General features: G+C 41.4%; 2 protein-coding genes across 3 annotated transcripts in view; both read left to right on the top strand.

The window, feature by feature from the left end:
- The first annotated feature begins 9,645 nt into the window (after positions 1 to 9,645).
- LOC122558905 (inter-alpha-trypsin inhibitor heavy chain H3-like) overlaps positions 9,646 to 18,796 on the top strand; it is a 50,886-nt gene continuing 41,735 nt past the window's right edge. The window contains exons 1-3 of one of the 2 annotated variants that reach the window (XM_043707840.2): positions 9,646 to 9,980; positions 10,096 to 10,149; positions 17,058 to 17,087. In XM_043707840.2, the coding sequence (XP_043563775.2) occupies positions 9,891 to 9,980; positions 10,096 to 10,149; positions 17,058 to 17,087 (174 nt within the window). In that variant the 5' untranslated portion in view covers positions 9,646 to 9,890. The remainder of the gene's footprint in view (positions 9,981 to 10,095; positions 10,150 to 17,057; positions 17,088 to 18,796) is intronic. The other variant, XM_043707841.2, reaches the window with a different exon arrangement.
- Positions 10,156 to 14,187, top strand: LOC148147934 (uncharacterized). Its single transcript, XM_087994178.1, has 3 exons — positions 10,156 to 12,459; positions 13,215 to 13,357; positions 13,476 to 14,187. Exons 1-3 carry the CDS (start codon positions 12,391 to 12,393, stop codon positions 13,681 to 13,683), a joined length of 420 nt encoding a protein of 139 aa, XP_087850304.1. The 5' UTR covers positions 10,156 to 12,390; the 3' UTR covers positions 13,684 to 14,187.

The following is an 18,796-nucleotide window of genomic DNA, read 5'->3' on the forward strand; positions in this document are numbered from 1 at the left end:
GATGAAGAAAACAGAAAACTTGCAGAAAGCAACTGGGCAACACTGTGCTGTCAGCGTTTGTTTCCGGACATAAAATATGTAAACACAGCTGAGGATGTGAGATCCAAAAGTAAGAAACAATCTAAAGTATGGCTGATTTATCAAATTGCTTCCAATTACTAACTTCAAAATTAAATATTACGTGCTTCAGATTTGTGATTTTCTCCCTAATAACAGAATCAACTAACAGTGAATGATCTCAAACTCTTCGACAATTTTCTCATTTACCTCTACGAGAATACAACTCCAAAAACATCTTGCAGTAACAGGTTACCAGAGTTTGGCTATCAGCACTCATATGTTGGGCCAATAGGCTTTAGGATTTAGGAGGGAGACAGGTGATCTTATTGAAATGTACAATATTCAGGGTCTTGGCTGGGTGGATGCTGCAAGACTTTCCTTTTGTGGGAGGATCTAGAACAAGGGGAAGGAGGGGCCAGTCTCTGCTTGAATGTCACCCGTCACCGTTATGTTTCAATAGTTCCATATGTGCAGACATAGTCGTCAGGGATACTAGACTGCTCCCTGATCTCCCACATCAGGTAGGAGGAGCAACCACTGCCCTAAATGCTATTTCTACCCCTTTAAACTAAAAAAGATGGAAGAATCTTACCTTGTTCGTCTTACTCACTGAAGCCCAGTATTCACCTCAGCCTGCACTTATGCCAACCACCAGCACCAAGTAGTTAAATGCAATCCTTAGAAACAGACCAAATACGTTGTAGGCTACAACAAACTTCCTAACAGCCAGTCTCAATATCTCTCTTCTCTTTATTTTGTTTAGAAGAGTATGGAAGAATGAAAACACTGCAGTAATGAAATCCTGTAACTCCCTCTCTAACCGCATTGTGGGTGCACCTGAACGGATAGCAGAGTTTCAACAGGCAACTCAGTATTACCTTCTGAAGGCAATTAGGGAAAGGCAGTATATACAGGGTCAGCCAGCAATGCCCACATCCATGAATTAATTTTAAAAGAAATCTTCACGTTGTCAGAACTGAAAATACATATAAGTCATCAGAATTGAAGAGGTTGATAACAGCAGACTTGGAAATAAGCTAGAAAATTGTCTCCAACTGAGACCAAGAAGGAGAGCTGAAAAGAATCAGTTAAGTACGAACTTAAAGAGTTGTGAAAGGAGTGATATTTCTCGAGGAATAGATATCGGTAACAGAGGTTGCTCGGAAACAGGTTGAAACTTGGTTTTGTTGTTTATGTTAAGATGATGGTTCAGCCGCATTTAGAACACTGTGTACAGTTCTGGTCACCACATTACCAAAAGGATGTGGATGCATTGGAGAGGGTACAGAGAAGGTTTACGAGGATGTTGCCTGGTATGGAAAGTGCTAGCTATGAAGAGAGGTTGAGTAGGTTAGGTTTATTTTCACTAGAAAAAAGGAGATTGAGGGGGGACCTGATTGAGGTTTACAAAATCATGAAAGGTATGGACAGGTGGATAGAGACAAGCTTTTTCCCAGGATGAAGGATTCAATAACGAGAGGTCATGCTTTCAAGGTGAGAGGTGGAAAATTTAAGGGGGATACACGCAACAAGTACTTCACATAGAGTGTGGTGGGAGTTTGGAACGCGTTGCCAGCAGAGGTGGTAGAGGCAAGCATGGTAGATTCATTTAAGATGCGTCTGGACAGATGCATGAATAGGTGGGGAGCAGAGGGATACAAATGCTTAGGAATTAACCGATAGGTTTGGACAGTATATTTGGATCAGCTCAGGCTTGAAGGGTTGAAGGGCCTGTTCCTGGGCTGTAAATTTTCTTTGTTCTTTGTTCGCTATCTCTTCTTAAATTGTCCTGTCTACATAATATAGCCTTTTTCCCTCTTTTTTGTGATAAACTAATGATCACTTGTTTGAGAATAATTTGCGGTATTGTGTGACTATGTTCCAGTAACCAACTTAAGTTAGCTTAATTAAACCTAAGTTAAACATGATCTATCACTCTAGTTTCACTCTGGAATCTAATCAGTCCATTTGTACCATCAACTGGGACCATAACATTACCTATGGGAAATACACAAATAATGAGCCTGGCTTCCAATAATTATGTAATAATATCTGCAGGGTGTTTTAATTCATGCCTCAAAAATGACATAAACATTTGGTCCCTGTGTCATTCTGGTCCATCGGGCATACAGATGAAAAAAATAAGGGTAGACTTTTTTGTTTCAGTACCGTGACAGTAAACTGATGCATTAGATTGTCCACTCTTTATATAAATCTGGTTCAATGATTCTGGGGGTTGAAAATTGGACAAGTTCTATAACAGATATACAATTCGTGCCACAGGATTATTGCCCAAGAAGCAAAGGCAATATTTTACCCACAAATTATTTTGAAACCAGTAAGACTATCGATATTGAAGAGTATGAATTAAATAGAACTTGTACTACAACTACAGCTAAAATATTTCCTGTCAATAGCCACCAATGACTGGATAGAACCATTGGAAAGTTACAGTAAGGAAAAGACAGTCATGCTCATTGAGGAGAAGTGGAATTGAAACCACCAAAACTTTGCTTTGCTATAAGTAAGAACAGGATTCCTAGTTTGAACTGCATTACAATGTATAAAGTACAAATATTTTCAGTCCACCTAATTCCACTTCAGTGGGCTAGTAAATTCATTTTACTGATGTGGTATGATATAAATTCTAAAGCTCTGAATAACTTTTTTTTGGAGTTCATTGATCAATATAGAAAGAATTAATTTGATTTTAATTAGTCATTTACAAGCTGTTCAAGGGGACATGGCTGTACATACATTCTATACATTCATGAATAAACTAAGTGCCCTCTCATGTTTGTTGTATTTATCTGGCATTTGCCACAGTAGATATTTTAAAAATCCATTGTATTACGATCCCTATAGAAACTAATAATCTTTGACAAGATATGTGAATTTTCAATGATCAATTTAAAGGAATTGCACAGCACAATTGTAACTTTGAAGACTCTTAATGTAACAAGCTGGAGTGGAAGCAAGTCATCCCCAATCCTCAGAAACTGCCTGAGGAATTAGGAAGAAGTTCAGTCAGTCCCAGCCTTTTACCTCCTTTAATGTACTCATGTCTCCCCATTTTGCCAAATCATAAATTCAAATGAATACTGAAAGAAGTTTTAAGAAAACATTCAAACCAACCAGCAACAGTTCAAAAGATATAGGAGCAGAATTCAGATGTTTGATCAATCAAGTCTGATCTGCCATTTGATCTTGCTCATATCTTTCCACACTGTAAGTAATCTAATCTAATCTAATATGTTTCCCAATCCCATTCTCCTGCCATTGCCCATAACCCTTAAACCCCTTACAAATCACAAGTCTATCTATTTCTGTCTTAAATACAATCAATGACTTGGGCTCCACAGCCCTCTCTGCCAATGAGTTCCACAGATTACCATCCTCTCACTAAAGAAATTCCTCCTCATCTCAGTTCTAATGTTTGTCTCTTCACTCTAAGGCTGTGCCTTTGGGTTGTAGCCTCTCCTACTAGTGGAAACATCTTCATGACCTCTCTGGCAAATTTTCTTCTTGGCCTTACAAAGGCAACTCTTCAAGATAGAGAAGCATTCCTTTCATCAACAGGCAATCCTTTGGAATCTGTCTGGTAATTAACAGAGAACTCTCAGCTTCTCCTCTTTGCTGACCACACCAGCTGTGACCTTTGTCTCTTTGTGAGACTTCTATTTCTCTCCCTCTCTTATCTATCCAACACCTTAGAGTTCGAAAATCTGTCCACCGTTAATTAAGCTACTTTTGCCTATCTTGTCAGGTATGGATACTTTGCACTTTACTTCTATCAAATCTCACTCTGAGACTCTGTCCACATAATAACCAAGCCACTCACCTTTGCTGTCATGCAGAATTCAAAGCACTTTACACCATTTAACCTGGAATTAAAAAGAAAATCTCATTGTAATCATCTCATAAAACCTCACATCTGCAACAATCCTTTTAGGGAAACTGGCATTGCTTGATTTGCTACTGTAAATGGCTACATCCTTTTGAGTTTGTGATATCAACTTTGTGCCCTTTCTTTCTAAACTGCAGTTTATATAGTAATTTGTAACAGTTTATATTAATGGATACACGAGGGTGAATTTCAGTCAGTGTAATTGAGTTAAGCTTTATTTTACCTTTGTTTTATCTTTTCCCATTTGAACAGTTTACATTCTCTTCAATCACAAGCATGAAATGGATTATTTTGTGTCTGTGCCTGCACAGTCAGGCCCTGAGAAGAAGCATTTTGATTCATATTCTTCACTCACCAGTGACGGTGCAGTAAAATTGTATTGAGGTAGAAGATGAGCCATTATCTCTTTGAATGGCAAAGTACCTCCAAGAGCTGAGTGGCTTTCTTACATTCTTATTTCTTAGTACCATTCAGTCAGGGGAAAAGATAAAGCAAAAGTAAAATAAAGCTTAACTCAATTATACTGACTGAAATTCACCCTCATGTATCCATTAATATAAACTGTTACAAATTACTATATAAACTGCAAAGTTGATATCACAAACTCAAAAGGATGTAGCCATTTACAGCAGCAAATCAAGCAATGCCAATTTCCCTTCTAGGTAAGCAAATCTTAAATGATTTTAAACAACTAGATTTCATGTTTGTAACATTTCAGTTAACAGAATCTATCTGGTCTCCATTTCTTTATTTGGGCAATACACTTTTAACCCCTCTCATATTCAAAATATTATATTATGTGGTAATAATTAATCTTTCCAAAGCATCAAATTGTTACTTTACTAAACCCTCTGAAACTGTTGTCAAATAAAATATGATCAAAAATTTGATCTTCATGGCTTGATTTAAGTACTGTATGTCCTCCTCACTGCACTCTCCACAACTTACAAAGCAATCAGATTAGTACACCCCATACCTTCAACCACAGAATTAGCACTCCCGCTATCTCTTAACCATACTAAATTCCACAAGTTTGCTGACAACTGCAGATTGATTGATAAATTTAATTTCTTGCTTTTCAATTCTGTTATTTTCACTGTCTCACTTTACTTGGCAGTTTTACTCAGCTTTACACCCTTGTATTTGTCTTTCACATTCCTGATAGTGAATCTGCCAAATCAGAGTCTACATCAGAGTGGTGCTGGAAAAGCACAGCTGGTCAGGCAGCATCCAAGGAGCAGGAAAATCGAGGTTTCGGGCAAAAACCCGTCATCAGGAATCATGTCATTACTTGATGAAAAACAGTTAAATAATGAGATTCTTTTCCTGGAGTACTCACTGAACCCTTTGAATGTAATAACTTCATAAACTTCCCCAAAATCATTTCACCTGTGTTAGGCTTTACAATACTTGCTCAGGTGATACTTTTATTTCCTTTAAGTCTCCCCATTAGATTAGATTACCTACAGTGTGGAAACAGGCCATTTGGCCCAACAAGTCCACACTGACCCTCTGAACAGCAACCCACCCCCCTCCCGTACATTTACCCCTGACTAATATACCTAACACTATGGGCAATTTTGCATGGCCAATTCACCTAACTTGCACATCTTTGGACTGTGGGAGGTAACTCACACAGACATGGGGAGAATGTGCAAACTCCACACAGACAGTTGCCTAAGGCCAGAATCAAACCCAAGTCTCTGATGCTGTGAGGAAACAGCACTAACCACTGAGCCACCATGCCACCCTATATACTCTGGTTCCTACACTGTAAAACTATTTGACTTTAATCTTTAAATGTGCCTCTATCCATACCTAATTTTATTCTTTGTATCTATATTTTACCTAATTTTATCTAATAATAGCATCATGTTTTTACTCAGTAACTTGCAACAATATTCATTTGTGGGAATTGTATATTGCTGGCAGGACCAGCCTTCCCTCTTTGCCCATGAAAAGGTGGTGATGAGCTACTTCTTCAACCTCGTCAGTCTAAATGAGGACGAGGAATTGACACAAGCTTGGCATTTTCCTGTGTATTGTATTGCCGACTACAATAAACTCAACTTTGATCTGGTTTGAAAATAAATTTCTGCTGAGAGTCAAGGGGGGCTAAATTAGCTATTTCATTCATAGTACGCTGTCTATGCTACAGACGTGCCTTGTGACTGTGACAGTCATAAATGCATTCAGAGAATTTTCCAGCTGTCACAATGTTCTTGCGCCAACCCAATGCTATTTTATGCAGGATATGAGGACATCTGCTTCACATTGCTACCCATGAAAGATTATTCATCCTGGCTTAATGAGGATTCAGCTGTACACGTCTGTCTGCACATTATCCTTTTCCCTCACTTGACTGAATAAATCTTTTTGGGTAGAAAAGATCAAGACATATGATAGTCATGTAGCATGATGCTCTGGAAGCTACATCAATTAAGTTTATAGCAACAGATGGTGTCTAACGTATGATAGAGTTGCACTAATCGCTCAATTGCACCCAATATTAACAATCTAATATTGTAAGGAACAACAAAACGTGATACGGCAACCAAGTTTGGTAGAACAAGGGTATCCAAACTCTAGAACCAAAATTCTTTAAACACCATTGTATTAGTCCAATTTGAATTTTATGAGGTTGAAGCCATGGATGGAGGTGGACAGAGTACCTCCAAGGTGATATTGTGCCCTAAACCAGAGCCCTTAAATATTGTCAACAGCTCGAAATGTGTGGTAAATAAAAACCAAAAGAACTGCAGATGCTGTAAAACAGAAACAAAAGCAGAAATTGCTGGAAAAGCTCAGCAGGTTTAGCATAACTGAACTTTTGAGGAACGGTCACTTGACCCGAAATGTTAACTCTGATTTACCTCCACAGGTGCTTTCAGAACTGCTGAGCTTTGAAGATAAATCAGAGATAGCGTTTCAGGTCAAGTGACCATTCCTGAGAAATTCAGATATGCCAGGCCTGCTGAATTTTCAAAGTTTGTGCGAAGATTTGTAGCTCGGGTGCTCGTTGTTGTGGTTCTGTTCGCCGAGCTGGAAGTTTTTGTTGCAAACGTTTGGTCCCCTGGCTAGGCGACATCATCGGTGCTTGGGAGCCTCCTGCTAAGCGCTTCTTTGATGTTTCCTCCGGTGTTTATAGTGGTCTGTCCCTGCCGCTTCCGGTTGTCAGTTTCAGCTGTCCGCTGTACTGGTTGGTATATTGGGTCCAGGTCGATGTGTTTGTTGATGGAGTTTGTGGATGAATGCCATGCCGCTAGGAATTCCCTGGCTGTTCTCTGTCTGGCTTGCCCTATGATAGTAGTGTTGTCCCAGTCGAATTCATGTTGCTTGTTGTCTGCGTATGTGGCTACTAAGGATAGCTGGTCGTGTCGTTTTGTGGCTAGTTGATGTTCATGTATGCGGATTGTTAGCTGTCTTCCTGTTTGTCCTATATAGTGTTTTGTGCAGTCCTTGCATGGTATTTTGTACACTACATTAGTTTTGCTCATGTTGGGTATCGGGTCCTTCGTTCTGGTGAGTTGTTGTCTGAGCGTGGCTGTTGGTTTGTGTGCCGTTATGAGTCCTAGGGGTCGCAGTAGTCTGGCTGTCAGTTCTGAGATGCTCCTGATGTATGGTAGTGTGGCTGGTCCTTTTGGTTGCGGTATGTCCTTGTTCCGTGGTCTTTCTCTTAGGCATCTGTTGATGAAGTGAACAGTGCCGTCACGTCGAATGATATCATGGTTTCTTCTTTGTCTTTGTCGACGTGACGTCACTGTTCACTTCGATTGACAAAACCCTAGCCAGAGAAACAATAGCCAACCTACTGGACATACAGAACAGAAAACAGGACGCTGAACCTATCAACAAAGACGGCATACTTAAACTACTGGACTTGTGCCTCACAACACACTTCACATTCAACAACCAGATATACAAACAAATCAACGGAACACCCATGGGATCACCAATCTCGGGACTCATAGCAGAGGCAGTTATGCAAAGGTTAGAACAAACAGTCCTACCACAAATTCAACCCAAACTCTGGGTCAGATATGTCGATGACATGTTTGTAATCATTAAAAACACAGAAATAGAAAAAACACACCTGATCATCAACACCACACTCACAGGAATCCGATTCACGGGAGAAGAAGAAAAGGATAGCCAACTCCCATTCCTAGACGTGATGGTACAGAGAACACCGAACGGAGAATTCACTACAAGGGTATACAGGAAAGCCACACACACAGACCAAGTGCTAAACTATGAAAGTAACCACCCCAACACACACAAACGAAGCTGCATCCGGACACTATTCAAAAGGGCCACAACACACTGCAGTACACCAGAACTGCAAAAAGAAGAGGAACACCTATACATGGTATTCGCCAAAAACAGATACCCGCGCAACTTCATCAACAGATGCCTAAGAGAAAGACCACGGAACGAGGACATACCACAACCAAAAGGACTAGCCACACTACCATACATCAGGAGCATCTCAGAACTGACAGCCAGACTACTGCGACCCCTAGGACTCATAACGGCACACAAACCAACAGCCACGCTCAGACAACAACTCACCAGAACGAAGGACCCGATACCCAACATGAGCAAAACTAATGTAGTGTACAAAATACCATGCAAGGACTGCACAAAACACTATATAGGACAAACAGGAAGACAGCTAACAATCCGCATACATGAACATCAACTAGCCACGAAACGACACGACCAGCTATCCTTAGTAGCCACACACGCAGACAACAAGCAACATGAATTCGACTGGGACAACACTACTATCATAGGGCAAGCCAGACAGAGAACAGCCAGGGAATTCCTAGCGGCATGGCATTCATCCACAAACTCCATCAACAAACACATCGACCTGGTCCCAATATACCAACCAGTACAGCGGACAGCTGAAACTGACAACCGGAAGCGGCAGGGACAGACCACTATAAACACCGGAGGAAACATCAAAGAAGCGCTTAGCAGGAGGCTCCCAAGCACTGATGATGTCGCCTAGCCAGGGGACCAAACGTTTGCAACAAAAACTTCCAGCTCGGCGAACAGAACCACAACCTGCTGAATTTTCCAGCGAATTCTTATTTTGAATGATATTATGCGGAATTTGGATTCTTGTTTTATTTTCTATTAAGCTTGCTATTTTCCTATGAACATAAAAATAAATTTCTTGGGGACCAACTGGTAAAAATTACAATTAATAATGTTTCTATAAGACGAAGCGTTAAAACTCACCATTGAGTGTATGCACCACCTGGATGGTAAAGTGGTATTTATTTGAAAAAACACAAATTGCTTGAATATTATTCCTGTCACATTTGACGCCCTACCAGCCTCGTGTCAAGATGTGCACGCCCTCTCACCCCAGACCACACCCCGCAGGCCTCGCGCCATCTTTGATGCAGGTGGTTGGCCGAGGGCGTCGCCAGTTGTTCCGCCAGGCATTGCATTGCTAGTACGCATGCCCACAATCCTAGGTCCAGAACAGGGTCTCCGCCCCTCAGCACTCCCCCCGCCCCTTCCCGCCCAAATATGATCTCCGCCCCGCCCCCTTGCAGCATCAAGCGCATGGCCCCGCCCACATACGGACCCCGCCCCCGCCTCCTATTCTGCCTTCCCCGCCCCCGATTCCCCTGCACCCAACCAATCTCCAGGAATGTGGTAAACAAGCTGGTTCTGAAGATCCACAAGCAAAGGTCGACTGAGCGATGTCAACTTGTGCATTCGGCAACAAAGATAATTCGCTCACTCCTGACCGCTACCTACAAACCAGACTGCGGTGTGTGTCTCAAAGAAAATCTTCGCTTTCAACAATTTCCCTGCAATTGTTAGGTGTAGGGTCAATTAACAGAACTCAGAATAAAACTTAGTTCCTCATAGTTCCATTGTCAGAATAGCATCGTACAAAATGAAAATAATGCTGCTTTTTCTTTTTCTGATTTCTATCCCTGCGTTAATATCCGCTGATTACATACTAATGGAATCATACCGGCAGAAGGTAATCATTTACTACGAGTTTCTAAATCCGCTAATTTACTGCTTAAATTTAACGCTTCGAAATATTTGTCATAACTTTCTTAATTCGCTGCTTAATTTTGTTTTGATTTGAACAGAGGCATGCGAACTCTTTGTCAAATGATCAGAAACCAGCCGGAAGAGCCCTGAAGGTTGTCAACCAGTCCGTGCATGTAAAAAGAAATGTGCATTTTAATAAGTTGCGAAATGTTACTCAGTAAAATATAAAGGCTGAGGTAAAAACAATGACTGCAGATGCTGGAAACCAGGGGCTATTGATCATATACTTTACATCCGAGCTTTAAAGAGTTATTCTCACCCACTGTGATTTACAAGCTTCACACGCTTTTACTGAAACTAAGTTGTGACCAATGCAAATAACAAAGAAATAAAATACTAAATGAAATCCCGGACTAGATTAAACCGAGAGCGATATAAATGAATCCTCGTGAGGTTTCAGTTATGTAACCACTGTCTTGAATCGAATTTAATTTAAGGTTGGGTACTACTTCGATTCGCTGAGAGTTGTTATGTACTCGATTGATCAGCTGTCAATGCATAGAGGTCGACCTTTCCACTAAAGGATGAATTATTATGGTGTCTCTGTTGCAGGTTTAACACTAAATGTTTTGATTATCAATTGTTCAAGATTAATTTGACAAAGGAGCATCAAGAAACTGATAATGGAATGTAAACTAGCATTCTCGTGTTTGGCCAAGTGTTTCATAAATGGGTTTCATAGAAGATTTCGCTCCTTGAACGTTAATAACTTTTCTCACGCGATTCTCTGCTGCTTTACTCATTAATTTTATATCCGGTCTCCAGAGTGTAGCTCAGCACAATCTTCTGGTCAGCTCATTGGTTCGAGGACCCTCTGGTGTTCAAATCATTGTTTGAATACCAACTAGGCAGAGTTTCAAACAATGCTAGCGACGAACTTCTGTTAACATGTTACTGTGCAATTTTCAACGATGTAGCTGAGAAAGAGAAGTTGGCCGCCAACGTTATCTACAGAGACCTGGAGATCCTGATGGGCAGGGTTTTTTTATTTCAAAAATATAGTTTATTCATAAAATTATGTGGATCTCTATATAATTGGTCATGCCATTCTTGTGCACACATTACATTGCTTTACACACAGACATTGAAATTTATTTTTCCTATATACAAGTCTGTACATTTACTGTCCAGCTCTTCTGCTGAGGCGTCAGCGGAGCCCAAATGACTGGGTGGGCCCTCTGTTCTTCTTAGGCAGGCAGATGTTACACGGTGGTCTTTCCACACCGCGCCTTGGCGGCAGCTGCCCCAAGCTTCAGCACATCCCTCAACACATAGTACTGGACCTTGGAATGTGCCAGTTCTGCAACACTCAGTTGATGTCAACTCCTTCAGCTGGAAGATCAACAGGTTTCGGTCCGCACAAAGAGACTCTTTCACCGAGTTGATGATCCTCCAGGCACAGTTGGTGTTCGTCTCAGTGTGCGTCCCGGGGAACAGACCATAGAGCACTGAGTCCCGCGTCACGGCGCTGCTCAGGACAAACCTCGACAAACACCACTGCATTCCTCTCCAGACTTCTTCTGCATAGGCACATTCCAGAAGGAGGTGTGTGACGGTCTCGTCCCCCCCGCAGCCGCTTCGAGGGCAGTGTGTGGTGCAGCAGAGAGTCCAGGCCCGCATAAAGGATCCCACAGCCAGAGCCCTTATCACCACCAGCCAAGCCATGTCTTGGTGCTTTGTTGGAAAATTCTGGCACTGAGGCATTCTGCTAAATGACTTTGACAGTCTGCTTAGGGAACCGCTCGAAAGGATCTGCCCTCTCCTTTTCCCGAAGGGTCTCAAGGACACTATGTGCTGACCACTTCCTGATGGACTTGTGGTCAAAGGTGTTTTTCTTCATAAACTTCTCCACAAAGGACAGGTGATACAGAACGGTCCAACTACTTGGAGCATTCCGCGGCAGCGAGGCCAGGCCCATCCTTCACAATACCAGGGACAGGTAGAATCTCAGGACATAGTGACACTCAGTATTTGCATACTGGGGATCCATGCACAGCTTGATGCAGCCACACACAAAAAGGTGGCCATCAGGGTGAGGGTGGTATTGGGTGTGTTTTTTCCCCCGTTGCCCAGATCTTTATACATCGAGTCCCTTCAGATCTGGTCCATCGTTGATCTCCATATAAAATGGAAGATGGCCCGAGTGACTGCAGTGGCACAGGTTCTGGGAATAGGCCAGACCTGTGCCATGTATAACAGCAATGACAGTGCCTCACACCTGATGACCAGATTTTGGTGGTGAAGAGGATGGCCATCCTCTTTCCCCAGGAAAGAGGAGACAATGTCACCGGATGCTGTCAGCCTAAACAGAATTAGCCATCTTGGTCAGTGTGATGTTTACAGTCTGGAGGAAGGTGCAGCAAGATGGCAACACAGTTAATGACTTTCTGCACTCCACAGGGGTAAGTACCATTTCTTCTCTCTTTTAACCTCACACCCATTCTAACCTTGCTACTGTACCCACATCTATCAAGGCTTATGACTGTTACTATTGCATGCAGCATCTTCCCTTTTTGGCTCTGACCCATTATTAGATTAGGTTACATTACATTACAGCGTGGAAACAGGCCCTTCGGCCCAACAAGTCCACACCGACCCGCCGAAGCGCAACCCACCCATACCCCTACATTTACCCCTTACCTAACACTACAGGCAATTTAGCATGGCCAATTCACCTGACCTGCACATCTTTGGACTGTGGGAGGAAACCGGAGCACCCGGAGGAAACCCACGCAGACACGGGGAGAACGTTCAAACTCCACACAGTCAGTCGCCTGAGGCGGGAATTGAACCCGGGTCTCTGGCGCTGTGAGGCAACAGTGCTAACCACTGTGCCACTGTGCTGCCCATAAAGCAAGGGGAAATCTGACAGATCCGATTATATCCAGGTGGTTTTCCTTTAGAAACCGATTTAAAAGCCGCGACACTGCGATGGCCGGTAATCGAACCCGGGTCAACTACTTAGAGAGCAGCTATGCTCACCACTATAGCACCATCACCCTGCTAGCACCCTCTGATTATATTGCTCCCAAACTACGAACCCTACCTTGCACTCTTTACTCTCTGACACTTCACCATCTTTTCTGCACTTGATTCACCATTAAGAACTCCACCAGTCACTTTTATCTCACTCAATCCTTCCTTTGTCTCATTGCAGGAGAAAAAGTCCATAATAGGGCTGAAAGCACCAAGACAGCCAGCTGACATTTGTCTCTTCACACCACACAAGGACAAAATCCATGAGCTTATGGGAGAGGACCATGACCCAAACACTGAGGGCTCCAAGTACCTCACAACCAAGTAAGCTTCATTGTGCTACACTGTTATTTTTTCCCATTATCAGCGACTATGAACATAATATAACGATGCTCAAGACCATTCCTTTGCTGAAACTCATTCCTTCTCGTGTCTTATACAGGCTTAGTAGCATCAGGACAGCCTCTGCCAGTATCAAACATCCCTTGTTGATTTCAGCTCTTCCTCCAGCTCTGAGGAAGAAGATGCAGATCCCTCAGAGGACGTACCAGCAATACTGTCTTCGGCACCTTCTACCAACTCTGATTATCTCACCACGGTCGGTATTTAATCTGGAGTACACTTGGGAGCACATTCTGATGAGCACATGACTGTCAGAGAACAAACACACACTCAACTTCAGGCAGTGTCACATCACATGTCAGCCATTAATAACTTCACTCAAATGCAAAAACAGACACAGAAGCAACAGGTACATTTATTTGAGATCCTCAGTAAATTGGATCAAAAGATTGGAGGAGTCCACCAACATTGTCAGTTCTATGTTGGCTGCAGGACTCATATACCTGTCTCCATGGACAGTTCCAGACATCAGTTCTGGAAGTCACTGCCACACACAGAGATCAGCACAGAAGAGAATAAAATTGAAGGGAATGCAACCCAGAATTCTCTACTCAGTACACTCCAGACATGCTCAACCCCTCATCTTCCATTCTATCTACAGTCCTCAGTTCCAGGTAAGTTGAAATCAAGGATGGTAAAACCACTGGGCAGGACATTCTCTGCACATCTGGCTCTCTAGCTGTACAAACCCTCAGGATCATCCACCCAAATCTTCAAGGCCAACAGATTTCACTACAGTTGAAAAGTGTGGCACTAGAAAAGCACAGCAGGTCAGGCAGCATCCAAGGAGCAGGAGAATCGACGTTTCGGGCATAATCTCTTTATCAGGAAGGGATTATGCCTGAAATGATGATTCTCCTATTCCTCAGATGCTACCTGACCTGCTGTGCTTTTCCAGTGCCACACTTTTCGACTCTGATCTCCAGCATCTGCAGTCCTCACTTTCTCGTAGATTCCACTTGTGAGCAGGCAGCCTCCACCTAGCGGCACACACTGGGCCTGCACCAGACCTTTGAGGGCAGGTGGATGGCATGGGTGACACTTCATTGTAAATTAACTATCACATAGTACAGTGTGGGGATTTGGTAGCTTAGTGATAGTGTCACTGAACTAGTAATCCAGAGTCAGAGTTGAAAAGTGTGGCACTGGAAAAGCACAGCAGGTCAGGCAGCATCTGAGGAGCAGAAGAGTCGACATATTGGGCATAAGCCATTCACCTTGAATAAAGTAATTCAGAGTGCAAGGCTAATGTTCTGGTGATTTAAACTCTAATCCCATCATGGCAGCGGTCCACTGCAGACCGTGATGACAACCAGCAGTCAGGCCACATGAAGGACTGCTGCACTGGTCTGTTGTGCAGAGTCCTTGGAGAGAGACTGTGATATTTGTCTTCTTAACTTTGCTTCTTGGTCTTCGGTATATGGTTATACGGTATATCATTGTAATGTAACATTTTTTTCCTCCTTTCTCTATTCTGTAACTAAGGATTGTACCTAGGTACTCTGTACCTAAGATAGCACCATGTGTTGGTGACATTGTTGCACTAACTAATCTTGTCACTGAAGAGGCTGTACCTAGGTACCTTTGTACCTAAAATGGCATTGTAAGTGGCAATGTGTAAACTTTTCACTGTACTCATATGAGTACTGTACATGTAACAATAAAGCTAATTAATTACTTCATTCAGTTATTCATTCATTCATTAGTCTAATGATGGTCATGTAACCAATGTTGATGGTTATAAAAACCTATGGTTTGCTAAGGTCTTTTTACAGAAGGAAATTTGCTATCCTTTTAATCTTGATGGTTAGATTAGATTCCCTACAGTATGGAAACAGGCCCTTTGCCCAACAAGTCAACACTGACCCTCCAAAGAGTAATCCACCCAGACCCATTCCACTACCCTATATTTACCCCTGACTAATGCACCTAACACTATGGGCAATTTAGCATGGCCAATTCACCGACCTGCACATCTTTGGATTGTGGGAGGAAACCGGAGCACCTGAAGGAAATTCACACAGACACGGGGAGAATCTTAAGTCTTTGGAACTCTCTTCCTGAGAGGGTGGTGAAAAGAAAGCCCCAAAAATGTTTAAGACAGAGGTGGATGGATTTACATTAAGCAAGAGATTGAAAGATTATTAAGGGTAGGCAGGAATACTGATTGGAGTTGACAGTTGGATAAGCCATGATCTTATTGAAATGCGGAGCAGCCTCAAATGGCTGCTCCTTGTTTGTATTGCTGTGCTTGTTTTATATATAAATTTTAGCTATAGTATTTCATGTTGTTTAACAGAGTGAATAAAAAATTGCTGAAATTCTGTTTCCAATTGTGCATAATCAAGAAAATGTGCAATTTAACCCGAACGTGTAGACAATTCAAGCAACTAGCAGGAAGTTTTTTTGTGTGTTTAAATAAACAGGATTATTTTCTTCTCCTGGATAAACGTATACTGCAAGCCTAATAAGAAAGACATCTTTTACTCCTGAAAGATAATTCAAGTGAATTAAGCACTGAAGCCATTTCAGGATTCTCTAGAAAGGATAGATTTTCTGCAGGTCACAAGGTTAGTTGCTTGTTCACTCACCACCAGAAGGTTGGTTTGGAGCATCAGTGAACTTAAAAGAAAACTAGCTTGAGACTTTACAATTTAACATTCCTCCAATTCTTTAAAATAGATGCTTTTGCTTTTAAATTGTTGCTACTGCTGTCCTACTGCAGACAGCATTTAAAGATCAAATGTTGACAAACAATGTTGCCACACCATATGGCTTCTCACAATACCACAATTTCCAAATTTGGTAATTGTCTTAGTTGATTAGTCACATCCTCATTTATTGTTTGAAGACATTCACCCTGAGACAATTAAGATAATCTTTGCTCCAAAAAAAACCATTAAATTTGGGAATGTCATTCGATGGACTTGATATGTATGTATCTTCACCTGGACTGTACTCTTTTGTCTCTGATAAAGTGAATCAGTTTTTGAATATACAGGTCAGATCATCGAAGCACATTGACATTTCGTGTGAAAAGTGGACAATTTCAAATAGTGCACATTAAAATAAACTTTATATATTAAAAGTTAGCATTTGACATGCAATTATAGGAAATGATAGTTAAATCACAAAGAATTGGAAAGAAGTCTGGGGTGTGTACTAGTATTTTATTAAAATGTCCAGAGATCCTATTTATTGTAATTTATAATGAACTGTTCCAAATCAATAAATGTGAAATAAACTCTTTAACTGCAATGGTGCATGAGCCTCTTATCCTTGATATACTGTTAATTCATAAAGTTATCGAACTAAATGTGAGATTATAATATCTACTTATGTTTCTTATTTCACGTTAATCAGGCTAAAAGCTAGTTTCTTTACTAACAAAGTGCAAGAATTATGAATAAAGTCTTACAACACTCTGAGCATTTGTATCTAGGTTGTGCATTGAATACTGTACTTCGTACTTTACAAAAAAGTGCATGCTTAATTTTATATTTTTATATGTATTAAACATTAATTTTATGGAATATAACTTCATTTTAATGCTGCATTTTCTTGTATGTATAACAAATGCATTTTATTACATGTATTCGTCCTTCTTCTTGGCTGAGAACAGAAAAGGAGCATTGAGGAACTTGCCAAAAATGTAAGTTTGATTTCTCTGGTATTATTTATTACAATGTGTTTTTACTTCAATATACTAGGTGAATAAATGTAAGTTTGCTCACTGAGCTGGAAGATTTGGTTTCAGACATTTCATCGCCATACTAGGTAACATCATCAGTGAGCCTCTGGTGAAGTACTGGTGTTAGTGACCTGCTTTCTATTTCTGTGTTTAGGTTTCCTTAGGTTGGTGATGTCATTTGCTGTGGTGACATCATTTAATGTTCCTTTTCTCAGAGAGTGGTAAATGGGGTCAAAGTCGATGTGTTTGTTGATAGAGTTCTGGTTGGAATGCCATGCTTCCAGGAATTCTCGTGTGTGTCTCTGTTTGGCTTGTCTTAGGATGGATGTGTTGCTCCAATCGAAGTGGTGGCCTTCCTCATCTGTATGTAAGGATACTAGTGAGAATGGGTCATATCTTTTTGTGACTAGTTGATGTTCATATTTCCTGGTGGCTAGTTTTCTGCCTGTTGTCCAATGTAGTGTTTGTTTCAGTTTTTGCAAGGTATGTTGTAAATGACATTAGCTTTCCTTATTGTCTGTATGGGGTCTTTCCAGTTCATCAGCTGCAATTTTAGTGTGTTTGTGGGTTTGTGGGCTACCATGATGCCAAGAGGTCTGAGTAGTCTGGCAATCATTTCTGAGATGTCTTTGATGTACGGGAGAATGGGTGGGGTTACTGTACACTATTTTTCCGCTTGTTTGAGTTTGTTGCTGAGAAATCAGCGGACTGTGTTCATTGGGTACCCATTCTTTTTGAATGCACTGTATAGATGATTTCCACTGCTCTTCATAATTCCTCTGTGCTGCAGTGTGTCATGGCTCATTGAAATAATATTCTGATGCAGCTTTGTTTGTGGGTGTTGGGATGATTGCTTCTGTAGTTCAATATTTGGTCAGTATGTGTTGTTTTCCTGTAGATGCTGGTTTGAACTTCCCCATTGGCTGTTCATTCTACTGTGACATCTAGGAATGGCAGTTTGTTGCTGTTTTCCTCCTCTTTAGTGAATTCTTTGCCAGTCAGGATATTATTGATGATTGTGAAGGTTTCCTCTAATTTGTTTCATTTAGTGATGACAAACTCAACGTTTGGATTGGATGGTTGGCAGAGCTGTTTGTTTGAGTCTCTACATTACTGCCTCTGCTAAGAACCCTGATATTGGAGATCCCATGAGTGTTCCATGGGTTTGCCTGTAGGTTTTGTTATTGAAAGTGAAGTGGGTGATAAGTCATAGGTCCACTAACTTGACAATGTTGTCCTTGCTGATGAAGTTGGTGGTGTTTGATGTATGTGTCTTTGGTTCTTCTAATAGTGTAGTCAGTGTTTCCTTGGCCAAGTTGATGTTGATGGATGTGAACAGGGCTGTTACGTCAAAAGAGACCATTATTTCATCCTCTCCTATCTTGGTGTCTTTGACGGTGTTCAGGAATTCTTGGGTGGAGTGGATGGAGTGGTGTGAATCTTCTACTAAGTGTTTTGGTCTTTGGTGTAGCTCCTTGGCTAATCTGTACATTGGTGTTGCAGGTATGGGTCTGAGGGGCTCCTGGTTTGTGAATTTTGAGTAATACGAAGAAGCGTGGTATATTGGATCCGTCTGGTTTCATTTTTTGAAAGTCTGATTTACTTAATTCTCCAGATTTCTGAAGTTTTTTGAGTAGGGCTGTGATTCAGTTCTCTAGTTGTGGGGTCGG

The sequence above is a fragment of the Chiloscyllium plagiosum genome, unplaced genomic scaffold (assembly GCF_037043375.1).
Source record: "Chiloscyllium plagiosum isolate Xiang-an unplaced genomic scaffold, Cpla_swu_hap1 HiC_scaffold_14, whole genome shotgun sequence".
Classification (NCBI taxonomy): Eukaryota; Metazoa; Chordata; class Chondrichthyes; order Orectolobiformes; family Hemiscylliidae; genus Chiloscyllium; species Chiloscyllium plagiosum.

Excerpts from the sequence above, each read along its gene's own strand:
- LOC148147934 (XM_087994178.1), top strand. The coding sequence starts at position 12,391 with ATGTTTACAGTCTGGAGGAAGGTGCAGCAAGATGGCAACACAGTTAAT. Across the intron at positions 12,460-13,214 it reads ACTTTCTGCACTCCACAGGG|GAGAAAAAGTCCATAATAGG; the intron begins GTAAGTACCATT and ends GTCTCATTGCAG. Across the intron at positions 13,358-13,475 it reads TCCAAGTACCTCACAACCAA|GCTTAGTAGCATCAGGACAG; the intron begins GTAAGCTTCATT and ends TGTCTTATACAG.